A 14,765-nucleotide genomic window follows, 5' to 3' on the forward strand; every position below is an offset into this window, starting at 1 on the left:
TTTAGCAGTAACTCAGTAATATAACTTATTACTTATATGATTTCAGTAATATTATACCAGTTACTTTGTCAAGTAACTCAAGTTACAAATTGAGTTACATTTGATTAAATCAAAGCACATATTTAAAAAAGATACAATCATTTCCTAATCAAACTGTGTGTTTTTATGCAAATAACCACTATAGATGACAATAACAAAGCAAAAGAATAAAATTTAGAATTTGGGATTGTTTACACTGACTTCATGGCGGTTGAAATTATTTTTTCGGGATGGTTCTGGGGCAGGGATGTCATTCTGCTGCTGCTGTTGTTTTGGTAAAAGTAATGCAAAAGTAGTGTAATAAGTAACGAGTTACTTTACACAGAAAGTAATATTGTAAAGTAACTTATTACTTTCTAATGAAAGTAACTAGTAATATGTAGTATATTACATTTTTAAAGTAACTTGCCCAACACTGTAGTTTACACAACTCGTCCCGCATCTTCCCGCATTCTGCTCTGTCTGTGACGCGCGCCTCTGTGACTGTGTTTATGGTCTTCAGGTTGCGCGAGCCGCGCTGGCCAGGCGGCGACGCATTCAGGGTCACTCGGAAATTAGGCGAATGGGAAAAGTAGCTCAGTGCGGCCCTTATGCTGCATTAGTCCAGTAGTAATGTGGGTCAATTATTATTATTATTACCTCAGATATTTCACTTAAGTTAAGTTAAGTTAAGTTAAGTTATCCTTTATTTATCCCCTTGGGGAAATTCATCCTCTGCATTTGACCCATCCTCTACTAGGAACCTTCCTAGAACTAGGAGCAGTGGGCAGCCACTGTGCAGCGCCCGGGGACCAACTCCAGTTCTGAGAATGATTGTTGGAGAAGGCAAATATCCTTGTGACACTGTACGAATGCACTGTACTAACTTCTATTGTATTGTTTATGGTACATTCTTATGCCTATGTGTGATGTTTATATCTTTTCAGGCCTGCGTGTGAGCAACTGCAGCATGACTCAATTTCCCCTCGGGGATCAATCAAGTTATTCTGATTCTGATTCTGAATCTGAATCGAGGTGTGCTTAGATTACCGTACTCTGGCGTGGGTGCGCCCTTTGGCTGCACCTGGGGAGAAGTCCGTCTGCGCGCGCGCTTCCGTGTCACTTCCTCGTTCTTCAGCTCAGCAGGAGGAGGCAAAATCTTTTCTCCGGACGGGGCCATTCGAACAACAAGACTGTTGTCTCATATTTTGACACTTTATTTAACGCCTGGTTTAACCGGCTGAGCTATTAGGCTACATGCTCCCATCGTCAAAAACTTAGTTTGGTCTTTCTTCGCCTTAGAGCTGCTCCTCGACCCGGACTGAAAGTTTGTGTGGAGCTATGGCTGACGGTCGGGAAGCGGAGGAAGCAGCGGGAGAAGAGCAGGGCGCCGTGGGAGGAGAAGGTAACAGACCGTGTCAACTAGCTTCTTTCTTTATGCTTGTCTGTCACTGAATGAACTATAATTTAGACCAGACAAAGCTGCGCCGACTCGCCCCCGATACGCTCCTTCCTTCCTCTGTATGGAGGGAGCAAGTACGCCAGCGTCCATTTAAAAAACCGTCTACACTTTGTTTTTCTTGTTGGCAAATGTAGGCCTACATACCAGTTGGGACATGACAAAAGACCTACCCAAATTTGGTAGAGCCTTCTAGTAAATTCGCCATACAGACAATTCATAAAGTAGCCCTCAATGTCATGTCATCACAATCTCCCCTTTTACAACGTATTGCTAAGCTAGCTACTTAGCGTATGGTTTGGTGGGTTAGTTCGGGGACACGACAGGCGAACCAATTGTAAAAGTTGACATTTGCTAGTTGGCGTATGTTTGGGTGTATGCCGAATTGAAGAGTGAATCCTAAAGACACGGTGGTCTTATTAAAGTGTTGTTCTACCTGTTTGTGTTTGCTAGTAACTTGCATACAAGAGAGACCGGTGTGTATTGGGGCGGGGCTATGCAACCTTTTAAACCAGGGGTGGGCAACTATTTTTCATGGGGGGCCACATGAGAAACCCAGATTGTTGCCGGGGGCCGAACAAATATTGTCATGCCGTAACCCATGGATGGGCAACTTTGATGATAGAGAGGGCCACAAAAAATGTCCTCGCTACCAGATTTTGCTGAGGGCTGAACGGCGCCAGCGCGAAAAATTTGGGGCATTTGAAGCCAGGTTTAGAGGAATAACTCATTTTAAATTAACAATTGTGATGCCATTATTCAGTCTTAACCACCAATATTTGATCCTTTTTTCACTCCTATGTCACCACCTGCTCTCCCTGCAGGGCTTGAAATTAACTTTTTTCACCACCTGCCAATATGGCTGCTAGATTTTAAAGTTACCAGCCAATTAGAATTTCCACTAGCCGAAATGTTTTTCTTGAAATAAACCAGAATATGAGTGGGTTAATTTAAGCATAAGTATCAGTAAGTGGCCCGGGATTCTCAAAGCCTGTGTTGAGGGTCACACAAGAACAAAAATGCACTCTTGAAGCTAAATAAATCCAAAACCAACAAGTTAATTATTTAAATTTCTACTTCAATGTAGAACAGTCATTTCTTACACATGGGATTACTTTTAGCCTTTTAGTCATAAATATTATTGAAAGATATTCCATATTCCAGACTGAAATGCTATAACAGAGTATTGGCCAGAATGACATGAACATTTGGACACTTATTCAGCGGGTATCTTGCATGTTGCGTTCAGGAGCACTGTAAAAAAAAAAAAAAAAAAATTTTTTTTTTTTTTTTTTTTTTTTTTTTTTTGCAATTCCATCGCGGGCCACACAGGGGGCGCCCGCGGGCCGCATACGGCCCGCGGGCCGTATGTTGCCCATGTATGTTTTAAACAGTGGTCCTGGCGAGTTTCGATGGTTTAAACTTTAGAGCAGCAGACTTCAACTATCATTTGATTTATTAGAGTGAGTAGCCTACGTAGGCTATATTTTTGAAGACTAAAGTGTGACTGAAAACTATATAAATGTGAGTCAGTGTGTTGTGCTATTACAGTGATGGCGTCAACTTTATTAGGGTTTAAAGGACAGGGTGACATGCCTGTTTTCAAAGTGGCCCCTGACGTCATAGGAAAGCTGACATCACAGTAAAGCTGACAAGTGACAATTTGGAAAACAAAAAACAAAACAAAAAGCTGACAATGTGAAAGAGGAACTTTGAAAGCGGAAATAAGAGAAACCTTGAAAGCAAAAATAAGAGAAACCTTGAAAGCAAAAACAAGATAAATATTAAAATAAATAAAAGTAATTTCAATGAAATATGACTAAAAATGAGTGGAGTGCCCTATCTCATTAAAGGGATAGTTCAGATTTTTGGTCATGGGGTTGTATGGGGTACTTATCGATAGTTAGTGGGCTAGCCACAATAGATTGCATCCAGCACGCTTCCATGTAGGAGCAGCGGGGCAGCTCTGACAGGTAAACAGAGCTGTCTGCTTCTGTGACTGGGTTACGTTTTTGCTTGTGGCCCCCAGTCACAGAAGCAGAGAGCTGTGTTCCCCTGCCAGAGCTGCTCTCCACTGCTCCTACCTGCTGCAATTCAGAGAAACAGGAGAGACCAAAGAACATTTAACTCGGCCCAAAACACACAATAAAACAGGTTAAAAACAAGAAAATCATTTATTTATTTGTTTTTATTTTTTGTAAGATTTGTGGGCAATAATTGATATACTATCACATTTCCAGATGTCTTTGATGACCCCATCTTGGAGCAAGGAGCTGTGGTTCTCAGAGGGTAAGTCTTCTCAAGACCACTATTGTCAGTTTTTCTGGGTGAAGACGTTCTGGGTTCAAATAATCCACAAAATACACATCTGTTGCTATTATGGTAGGTCCTGTTTTATGTTCTTGTTCTCTGACTGAATTTGAGTACTTTATGGGGCAACTGTATTGGCTCATTTCCACCACATATAACAGCACAGTACAGCTCTACTCGACCTGGTCTTACTCATCTCTACTTGATATAGACTCTGTTTCCATAGCAAGTTTACTCGCCTCCGCCCACACCTGGTCGTCATAGCGACCGCATATCTGCCCTCCGCCCATAGCCGAATTAAAATTGAATCCATACACAGAACTTTTAAACTGTTTATGAAATACTGGTGCCTCTAAATGACCTACAGTGTACATGGGCAAATGTGACAATAGTGTACATGGGCAAATGTGACAATCGGCCAGGAGAATGGATATCACTTTGTTGTTACTCAAACTCACATGCATGCGCTGCGCGAGGGACGGGAGTTGCGCTACAGGGAGAAGGGAAGCCTCTACCCCGGCGGCCTCTCACCAGGCAAGACCGCGGCTTCACTAAACCCCCGCCTCCGGCCTAGCGGAGCCAACGCACCGCACAACTACAAAGGGCTTCCCGAGGAGCGGACTTTTTCTCTCTCAAAACAATTGAAAACCACCGTCATGTTAAGCTGAGCAAGGAGATCGATTTTATTTCACCAGAGCCGAAGGCAGCAACACAAAAGACTGATGGAAATAACATTAACAGAAGAGAAGGTAAGCTCCACTAAACTGGTATCCAGCATTGACAGTCAGTAGATACAGTAAACACGATTCTGCCTGACCTGCCTGATCAGTCGTCTGCAGTGTTTTCACGTCACCGTATGGTACCGGGTTCACAGCGCTGGAACCTCAACAAAGCAGGGACCAAAACTAGCACGACTCAACGCCGACTCAACCCGGGCTGTCCACGTTTTTGATCGGTGGAATGAGACAAAAAAGCGAGACGAGCTGGGCGGGGCCGCGCTGATACCAGCAGTGGAAATGGGTCATATGTCCCTTCAACCCCCCCCCCATTGGGGGACAATGACATGCTGATAAAGTGAACCTAATTTGATTTCCTGATCTTTGTCTGGTGGTGGTGACACTGTAAGAAAGGCTGATCTCTGTCTACCCTGGACTTCTAATCTGAATGTAATGTATCACAGTTTTCTTCCAGTAAACTGTTGCACGCTGTTTTCTGTCCTACAGGTATGTGATTGAGCGTATAAATGCAGAGGACCCTGGTCGACGCGTCTCTGCTGTGGATTTGGGGGGAAGGCCACATGAACTCCAGGATCCCCAGATCAAAGAAGTGGTGGTGCAACTGCTCAAGATCGCCGACGAGATGAACAGGAATGCTGAGCTCCAACAGTACGGCAAATACCGGAAAACAATACGTTTTATTTTTGGTTTGGGGCACAGTGGAAAAGTTTACTTTATTGCATTATTTTATTTGGTTTGTTAAAGTTTGCACTGCCCTATAGACCCTTTTCATGGGGGCCATTTTGTGTCGAGGGTGCAAGCAAAACACTAATGAGGATTTCCAACTTCCATGATAGTAAGTTGGAAACCCTCATTACTGTTTTGCTTGCACCTGTGTGTACCCTGCCTTTTCGACACAAAATGGCCCCCGTGAAAAGGGTCTATTACCAGATAACCAGAGCTTGTAAACAAAAATTACATGCGCTCACAAGTATGGTTGCATGTTTTTTGCACAGTGCTTTGGCAGTCTGTTATCCTGAGAGGTTAGAGAATTTCCAGCATATGAACAGTTCATGAAAACAAATTAACCTGAAGAAGACCTTAACCAGAGTGTGGGCAATAGCCTTCCCTGGCTGGTGTCTCTGGCATCGAATTACAGCAAAGAGAAGGCTAGCAGTTGAAACGTTTGCCTGCTGGCCACAACAGCAAGCAAAACCTTCCAGGTATCTTTGCTTGCGGTTGTGGCCAGCGCCAGCGGGCAGCCGAAAACATTGCCAGCCGACTACTTTCTTACTGTCACAATCACCGCAATATTTGTAATACCGTGCTTATTAGCAGTTTTAACTTGACAACAATAACAACCATCACAACCCACCTGAATATCCGGTTTACTTCCTGTATACATAGCGCAGGCTGATATTCGGTTCATATTAAATGTTAACGTTAGTCCGTGTCTCCGACAGACACAGTAACAACGTCGTAGCCTATTTCGGTCTTTATGTTTTGTAACAGTTAGTAGTAGCGTTAGTAGTTGTTGTTGATAGTTGTCATAACAACCAACCCTGTTGGAAAGACGTGCACACGCTGGGTAGTAGGAAGCGTTGTTGTCTGGTCCGGAGCTAGCCTGAGAGGCTAATAAAAGCTACATGTTACAGAGTAAGCTGAGCTCACTATCAGTACGTTATTGCACGCATAGGCCTATCTTAATATTTAAACATTTACATAGCAAAAATAAACAAATAGAAATAGAGGTATGTCAGTGTTTCCCTCTGAACAGCTGAGAAAGTGGACACTGTAAATAGTTAGCAGACTTAGCACTGTGAATATGATACAATTCAGGAGGTGGCGGTAATGCAACATTTAAAGATGCCAACTGCCATAAAACACTGAAGAAGAAGCTGAGAAAAAGGAAGTGCTGTGGGGTTGCAGCTGATGAAAACCGTCTTATAGACAAGCCAACCGCGGTGGATGGCAAGCAACTGCCACGACCGCGCTATGTTCCTGTATTTCCTTTTTTCCCATGGTGCAGCAGAGCGCATCACACGCCAAATTCAGCTCCTGCGTTAATTCATAGGTGTCGCTTCATGAGAAGTCCTCTAGTTTCTGGTGTTTGGACCTTCGGGCCAATCACCGTGCTTAAACACCCGCAAACTCCACTCAACCGGGACGCCGAGCGACTTTAAACAAACGCACATTCAAACAAAAAGCGCAGACAGTTTATGTTGTGAAAACTTCGATTAAGAAGAAAATATGCATTCTTTCCTGTTTTCAACCCAATGTGAGTGCAATGTGTTCATTTCAATTCAACTTGTTTGTTTCTATGAAGAAACGGAACTAAGCTGTTTCTGCAAATCTTTTGAGGGTGAAAGAAATTGGGGAACTCTACTGTGCACTTTAGATCGCTGATACAGTTGTCATATTTGCACTTTAACCGTTGTGCTGCACTTTAAACTGCTGCTCTAGACTGTTCTTATAATGTTTTTATTTGTCTTATTTGTTTTTATGTATGTACTTGGTATAGGGGTGTCAAAAATAATCGATTATAAGATGCATCGCGATGCGGACGTGCACGATTCTGTATCGATTCACAAATGTCAAAAATCGATTATTATTATTATTACCGTATTTTTTTTTTTTTAAATAATCAAATAAAATATAATGGAAGTACATGCAGTTGTTTATTTTAATTATGGATCATAATACAATGCAATTCCAAATGCACTTTTATTTTAAAAGTAGCCACACAGTGAGAAAAAAAGAAAGTGAGAAAAAATAAATCATGTATTGCGGAAAAAAGTGATGCATCGATTTAAGATGCATCGATAATCGTAATCGAATCGAATCGTAGCCCTCTGAATCGTAATCGAATCGAATCGTGAGGCCAGTGAAGATTCACAGCCCTAACTTGGTACTACGCTTTTTGCAACCCAAATTGCCCTTTTGGGACACTTAATAAATCTTGAATCTTGATCTTGAATCTTGAAAGAATGAATGTTCCTCATGGATAAAAACAACAACTCATTGATAAAAATAAAAAAAACTCTTCAGTCATATGATGATTTTTAGAAGGATTATCTAGTGACAATCTCTTGATATGTGTCCATCTCTTCCTGTCAGACTCATCAGCCAGGTTCAGGGCAACTGTGCTCAGGACGTCTTCATGACGGTGGCCAGGAACATCTTCACCGATGGCATCAACTGGGGTCGAGTGGTGGCCCTCTTCCATCTGGCCTACAGACTCATCTACAAGGTAAGTAAGCAGCTGGACACACCATCAACTGATCTGACAGTCTCTAAGCAGCTGGACACACCATCAACTGATCTGACAGACTCTAATGGCTCATTTCCACCGCAGGTAGTAGCGCGATCCCGCTCGACTCGATAAATGGTCTCATTCCACCACTAAAAACTATCCCAGCCCTGGTCGTATTGGGGTCGAGTCGTGCTACTTTTAGTACCTGCCTCGTCGTGGTTCTATTCTGTGAACCCGGGTTCATACGGTGACGAGAAAACATTGTTGACGTCTGATTGGTCAGGCAGAATCGTGTTTACTCTGTCTACTGACTGTCATATGCAATGCTGGCGGCTGCATACCAGTTTAGTGGGCTTACCTTCTCTTCTGTTATGTATATTTCCATCAGTCTTTTGTGTTGCTGCCTTCGCCTCCGGTGAAATAAAATCGTGGCGGGTGTTCAATTGTCTGAGAAAAAAGTCTGCTGCTCGCTCAGGGAGCTCTGTAGCTGAGTGGAGGCTGCAGCGCTCCGCTAGGCCGCAGCGGGTGTTTGGTGAAGCCGCGGTCTTGCCTAGAGGCCGCGGGGTAGAGGCTTCACTCTGTTGCGCCTCTCCCGTCCCCGCACAGCGCAGCGCAGCGCATGCCTGTGAGTTTGACTAACTACAAAGTGATATCCATTCTCCTGGTCGATTGTCACATTCGCCCATGTACACTGTAGGTCATTTAGAGGCACCAGTATTTCATAAACAGTTTAAAAGTTCTGTGGATGGATTTAATTGTAATGTTATGTTATAGCCTACTTCGGCTATAAGCGAAGGACAGATATGCGGTCGCTATGATGACCAGCTGTGGGCGGGGGTGGGTGGGGGCAGATGATCCGCGGTGGAAGCAAAACGTCCATCGAGCCGAAACGATTAGAGCCGAGTGGTGACGAGCTGTGCAGGGCAGTAAAATGTGGTGGAAATGAGCCATTAGCAGCTGGACACACCATCAACTGATCTGACAGACTCTTATGAGGAGCAGAGATCAGTCCCTGTTACGTAGGGCTCAATCATTGTAGCTTTTTGAAGGCCAATGTGCTTTAAATGAAGCTGCCCAATAGCTGATATTTTGGGCCGGTCGGTACCCGATCTGGGTCGCGCGAAAGTGAATGGTTTACGGCACAGGCCTCCCTTTAGCCATAAGCTCTCGACCGCAGATTAATGTGCATATAAATTCAATTGGAAAGACAACTGTAATCATCTGACACTGGAATAGCATTAACACATTCAGTGCCAAGGACGTCTGTGGACGTCCTAAAAAAAAGTAACGAGGAGTGCCAAGGACGTCTGTGGACGTCCTAAAATCATAATTCATATTATTCCATAATTCTGCTGTTTAAGGTCGTACCTAGCCAGTGAGCATGAATCCCTTCAAGGGATCACACGGCGCCACCTTAAACATCGTCACAGGAGCTGCTCCACCCACCTCAGATCCTTTACTTTGTACAGGAGACAGCGGAGAAAGTGGAAACCGATGCATGCTTTCTGCCAGAGCCGTATATATTGCTCTGTCTACAGCGGACAGTGGGCTCGGCTGCATCCGCGCTCACAACTGAGCTCTTATGCTTCTATCTATCTCCACACGATTTCCTAGAAAGCCAGCATCCGAAGCCGAACGGCCAAGCCTTTTCGTTCAGTCGCGTTTGCCAGCGCGCATCATTTCCTTCTTGATGGGCGCTGGGATCTGTCCGGGGCAAAAACGAGAAAACAAACTCTGTGCGTGTGGGAGGAGCCCGCAGCTCAGAGGTGGAGAGGGGAGAGGGGGGAGGGGGGGGGGGGGGGAGAGGGGTGTGTGGCACACAGGCTTCACAGAAACCACACCACACGCCACCACATCAGAAAACACCAGCCAGAGTCAGTGAATGTGCTCGAAATTAGAGTGCAAAAGGTATTCATAAAAGGGCCTATATCTTGGAAAGTAAAAAAAAACGACAGAAAACCCTTGAAAGTGCACTTTTTTGAGAGGCTGTAATTTCATAATGGAACTGTCTAGAAACAAAATTTCTTCTTTGGAAGAAGCAGGAGTGTTCAATGTTTCATTAAAGTCCAGCCCCGTTAATATAGCCATAATAGAAAAAATTCTATAGCTGTTTTCAACTGAATGGAAGTGAATCTGGCACAGGCTCCAGACAATTTTACTGAAGCGCTGTGGCACTCAATGTGTTAAGGTTGACGCAGACTCACTAGCCAGCTACAGCTTTTTTTCTCCCATGGCCATTTTTGTTAGCGAGTTGGCTAGATAGCTAACTGATCACGTCAGCAAAAACACAGATCTATTGCAGATGAGAGGTATTTAAAAATCAGTTTAATTTTTGTGTTTGACAGTGTTTGACCACCTGAATAAGGGAAACCCAGAGAAGGAGTTGTGACTGGTGTTTTTGTTGGTTCGCTTTCTAAGGCCCTGACCACCAACCATCTAGAGAACATCAAGATCATCATCAGCTGGGTTCTCCAGTTCATCCGAGAGAAACTCTACACTTGGATCTTACAGCAGGGAGGCTGGGTGAGTGATCAACTGTCCACACATCATCTGTCCACAGGGCCAGTGTTTCCGTTAGCCGCTAATTGCTGCTATCTCTCCTGCACTCTGGGGAGAAGCCCTCGTTGTCTATAGCCGCTTTCACACACAGATCGCGCAATATTGCAGTTCAGAAGGCCCGCCACACCGGCAGCCTTGCCACAGAAATTGCTTTCACACCAAGCAGCCCAGCCATATTTCCGCCTCGGAGTGCGTTTTCAGGTAGCATCCAGCCATCCACCCCTCCCGGATTGAAACGAGGGTGAACAATGGGCGCCGAGTTTCATCATTATAATAATTAATCAAACTCTGACTAATTAAAATGATGCTGGTCACGAACCAAACCAACCAAAACATCGCCATGTAGCGTCGACCGCTCACCCAAATATGCCGACAATGCAGAAACGGGTAATCATTTAAAGTGTTCTCCAAGACAAGGTAGGCTGCTGAAAAATCTTCATATTCCACCTGCATTATTACGAGAGGACATACTGCGTGCGGATGCATGAATATATTCTGGGGAGTTGAAGATAATTTTGCAGCTGTGCATACAGCAGGCTGCAGATGGATTTCTCTGTGCGCACCTATTGCGAGAGAGATTATTATTATAACCGAGGAGTCATAACGCACAACAGGCGAGACAGACAGCAGATATGTAAGGGATAATGTATAGGGAGGCGGTGATTACGGGGGAAATAATGACCGACAGGTGAATGATTGAGCCCGACGCGTAGCGGAGGGCTTAATCATTCACCTGAAGGTCATTATTTCCCACTAATCACCGGCTCACTATACATTATCCCGCTTAGAACACGGCCTACAACTAAATCATTCAATAATCTGACAAAAATAATTATTCAAATAGATTTTTTAATAGCGTTTTCAACGACAAAGCGGTTTCATTCGTAATTGGCACACAAGACACCACAGCTGCAACTGGTTGGCCTAATTAGTAGTGTCTGCTGACAAAAGGCTCTTATCAACTGATTAATCCAGGTGTGGCAGAGCAGCGGTCGGTTGTCGAGACATAATGACCGGTGAATCTTGTTGATTGACCAATCAGAATCGAGTATTCAAGAGAGTCGTGTTCTAAGCTTTGGTTATCTTACTTCTGATAGTAGGCTGTTCCGTGTTGCAGCTCCTACCTTTCAGGTGGAGGCGGAGTGGATGGTGATACGGCGCTATGACTACCTCCACTGGCGGAACACAATTATCCACCACCCCACTTTCATCACTTTCACATCGGAGGTGCGGATCACATATTCCGTAACATTTACCGCTTTCAAGGCCGGTGTGAAAGCGGCTTATGATGCTGAGCGGGTGCAGGGTTTTTGAGGTCAAGCAGACTGATCACCCGTTATTTTCTTCACCTCAGAGTTGGTTTAAGTTTAGCGCTGTAGTGTGTGTTGGCCAGTTGTTACCACTGAGCGCTGTTCCGCTGCACCAATCTGGGAATCAATCTGTAAAATAAATAAATAAATCCAACCTCTGGGGGCAAGCTAGTTTTAATACCTGATCAACCGTAACTGGACTTGAACTCGCCCGCCGCGCCCCTGAATGCTAATTTCACCGAACGCTCGCGCTATTATTGGAGCGCTATTAACCCGATTTTCTTCCACCATGCAGACAGATTTTCATGCAAATTGAAAATCTGTCTTGACTCGAGAGATTACCGCTGTGCTAACGTTAGTCTCTGAGTGACGGCGAGTTCATAATATACTTCACGTTCATCTCACAAAGGTAATTATCGAGTCATTATTATTATAATTTCTTTGCAACCGCTGCCTTTTTGCAGGTGAACGACAGGATACATATATATTTTGACAAGATAGATCAGAGTTCCGCCTTTTTCGTTCGATGCACGCAGAACTGTATTGCACGGGTGCTACTGCGGTAAATTCATTCATCGCACAGACTGATTTGTTCGTAGCACGTGGAACATATGTGGCACTGTACAGCCCTGGTCCATAACATACTGTATCTCTCACTGCTACTAATTTACCCCGCCACTCCAGTCTACACTTGCTGTCTGAGATTAATTGAAAATTAGAGTATTGGTCTTTAGGGCTTTATGGTAGACCAATCCGTAGACTCCGAAGCTCTCAACGTTCTCTCATGATGCACTTCCTTTCTTATTTGATCTTGCTCTCATATTGCTTTCTAGGAGGGAGTGATCCAGGGTATTTCTCAGTGGAGGACGGTAGCCATAGTAGCATCAGTGGTATTGGTGGCTGCTATTGTTTTCTACAGGAAGACACGCTGAGGCCATCAGACATCCACACCAGAACTGGAGATCTATCTCTTGGATAAGCTTTGCCTGGAACTATAATAAAACGTGATTTCTTGATTTTAATACCCACACTCTTCAGCGCTGGAGGTCAAGTATTTAGACGGGGGCCTCCTGTGTTCTCTCTCAGGTGTCCAAGGACCAACAAGGCCATTTGAGCCAGTTCTCCTGTGTACAACTACTGACCACCGTCTGTGGAGTTGTGAATTCTAGCACACCCTGTGAGGCTGTGAACAGCTGGTAGCATTTCTAAATGTGTGACTAAACTGGTCTCAACATGATTCAATAGATATGGTCAATTTCTGTGGTTTTTGACTGGGAACTGATATTTTGACACTGATATCGATTTTGTGTTTAACGTCCGCTTGGTAGCTACTAGCTAACTAGGTGAGCTACTTCCTTGTAAACACATGTGAATTGCACACTAACTGAAGTGTCTCGTACAGCCATTCCCAACCTGTGGGCCATGAAGGTATTGCAAGTGGGGTGCCAAATCTTTTCCTTTGTGATTAAAAAAAAATATATATTATTACCTACGAGAATGCATTTCTCCATTGTTGAATGATACCGTTTTAGAATTTCTAATCAATTATTCGTTAATTACCCTATTGCAGACAGCCCCTTACTTTTAGTTTTACCGTTAAATAAAAAGTGCTCTGAGGATTTGGCCTCCGTACTGTTTACGGTCGGATGTGGGCCGCGGACATTTTTGAGATTTTCAAGTGGTCCATGAGTCACAAAAGGTTGGGAACCACCGGTCTAGTAGAATCTCACCTACGTGCTGATATCAGGCTCGCAGTTGGATGTTAAAGGTATGGTCTGATTTGCTAAATTAGCCAGCTAGCTAACAAAGCCTATTCTCAGGCTACAACTGTGTTTTGGAGTAGCGCTAAAGACAAGACCGTTTTACTGTGTCACAGTAACCTACATTTGCAAACAAATCAACCTTCTCAGACTATTCACTCTGACTACATAATTGAATGGACCTACACCCATGCCACAAGTCTTTTTTTGTCTTTTTTCTAACCTAGTAGTTATATGGACATTTATTTCATACTGTATTCAGCCAATTCTCCAATGGACCTCCATGTTGGCACCAGACGTGGTTGACAGGAGATTTATGATACTGTACAGCTACAGAGTCTCTTTAACACGGGTGCAGAAAACTGCTGCATCCTGTATGTAGATATCAAACCTGTAATGATCTGTATCCTGCAGCTGAAGTTTGCACAATTCAGGGGCCAGAGAAGACATTTGGAATAAGGGAAAGGGTTCAAGGTCTCTGGAAAAGCGGGTTTAGGGACAAAGAGAATTTTAAAGAATAGTCTTTCTTTTGCTCATTCCAGGATGGGTCAGATGTTTGGGTCTAATGAGGTGATGTGGGGACCGCTGGTAATTTATGTGCTGTATAGTGCCTTATGAACTTTTGTCAAGTATTTTTCCTACCAAATTGATCTTGTATTTTTGAAAAGGAGATTGTGCTATTTATCTGGTAAACCATGGTGTTTTTTTTACGTGATCTAGGAGATGTTATTTGTCTCACCAAATGCAGAATTTCTTCCAGTTTTTATTTAAAATGTGTAAATTGTTTTAAGAGGAAATAAAAACCATGAGACAACCTGTTCACTCCGCCTAAATGCATTTATTTGATCTCATTTATAAAATATTTGACATGACATGTTTTCAATAACGTGCATAAAACAAAGTTATGATTCACCAAACATACAGTATATCTTCCAAATAGCTGGTTTACCTATTCAAGATCATAGGTGATGTAGAACTGGCAGTAAAAATGGTCAGGAATGTTCATTTATGCACAAATCCGCTCTTTTCACGATTTATAGATGAGGCCTATTGTGAATTGGGTGACTTGTTTGTCATTTATAAAAATAAAAATAAAGTGGCTCCCCAGAAAAAAAACATTTGGGAAACTGTACACTATACTTTCTTGCTGCAAGTCAAACCAGCTGTTCACAGTTAAGAGCTGTGGACCTCCAATTTGACCACTAGAGGGTGTTATAATATCACCTGAAAATTATAATCCCGTTGATTTAGTGCAGAGATTCTCAGATGTTTTTCAGCCAAGGACCCCTTACAAGATAGAAAATATACCGGGGACCCCCTCATTCTGATTTGTGATTTTGGCCTAAGCTTAATTGTTTCCACGGTAATGTGCTTCACTTT

At 43.5% G+C, this 14,765-nt stretch overlaps 1 protein-coding gene across 1 annotated transcript; it reads left to right on the forward strand.

The window, feature by feature from the left end:
- Positions 1 to 1,166: 1,166 nt before the first annotated feature.
- Positions 1,167 to 14,201, forward strand: LOC310799530 (apoptosis regulator BAX). Its single transcript, XM_083662126.1, has 6 exons — positions 1,167 to 1,423; positions 3,718 to 3,766; positions 5,011 to 5,172; positions 7,621 to 7,753; positions 10,175 to 10,279; positions 12,459 to 14,201. Exons 1-6 carry the CDS (start codon positions 1,360 to 1,362, stop codon positions 12,555 to 12,557), a joined length of 612 nt encoding a protein of 203 aa, XP_083518252.1. The 5' UTR covers positions 1,167 to 1,359; the 3' UTR covers positions 12,558 to 14,201.
- The last annotated feature ends 564 nt before the right edge of the window (positions 14,202 to 14,765 follow it).

Source organism: Poromitra crassiceps (assembly GCF_964638095.1).
Source record: "Poromitra crassiceps genome assembly, chromosome: 28".
Taxonomy (NCBI): domain Eukaryota; kingdom Metazoa; phylum Chordata; class Actinopteri; order Beryciformes; family Melamphaidae; genus Poromitra; species Poromitra crassiceps.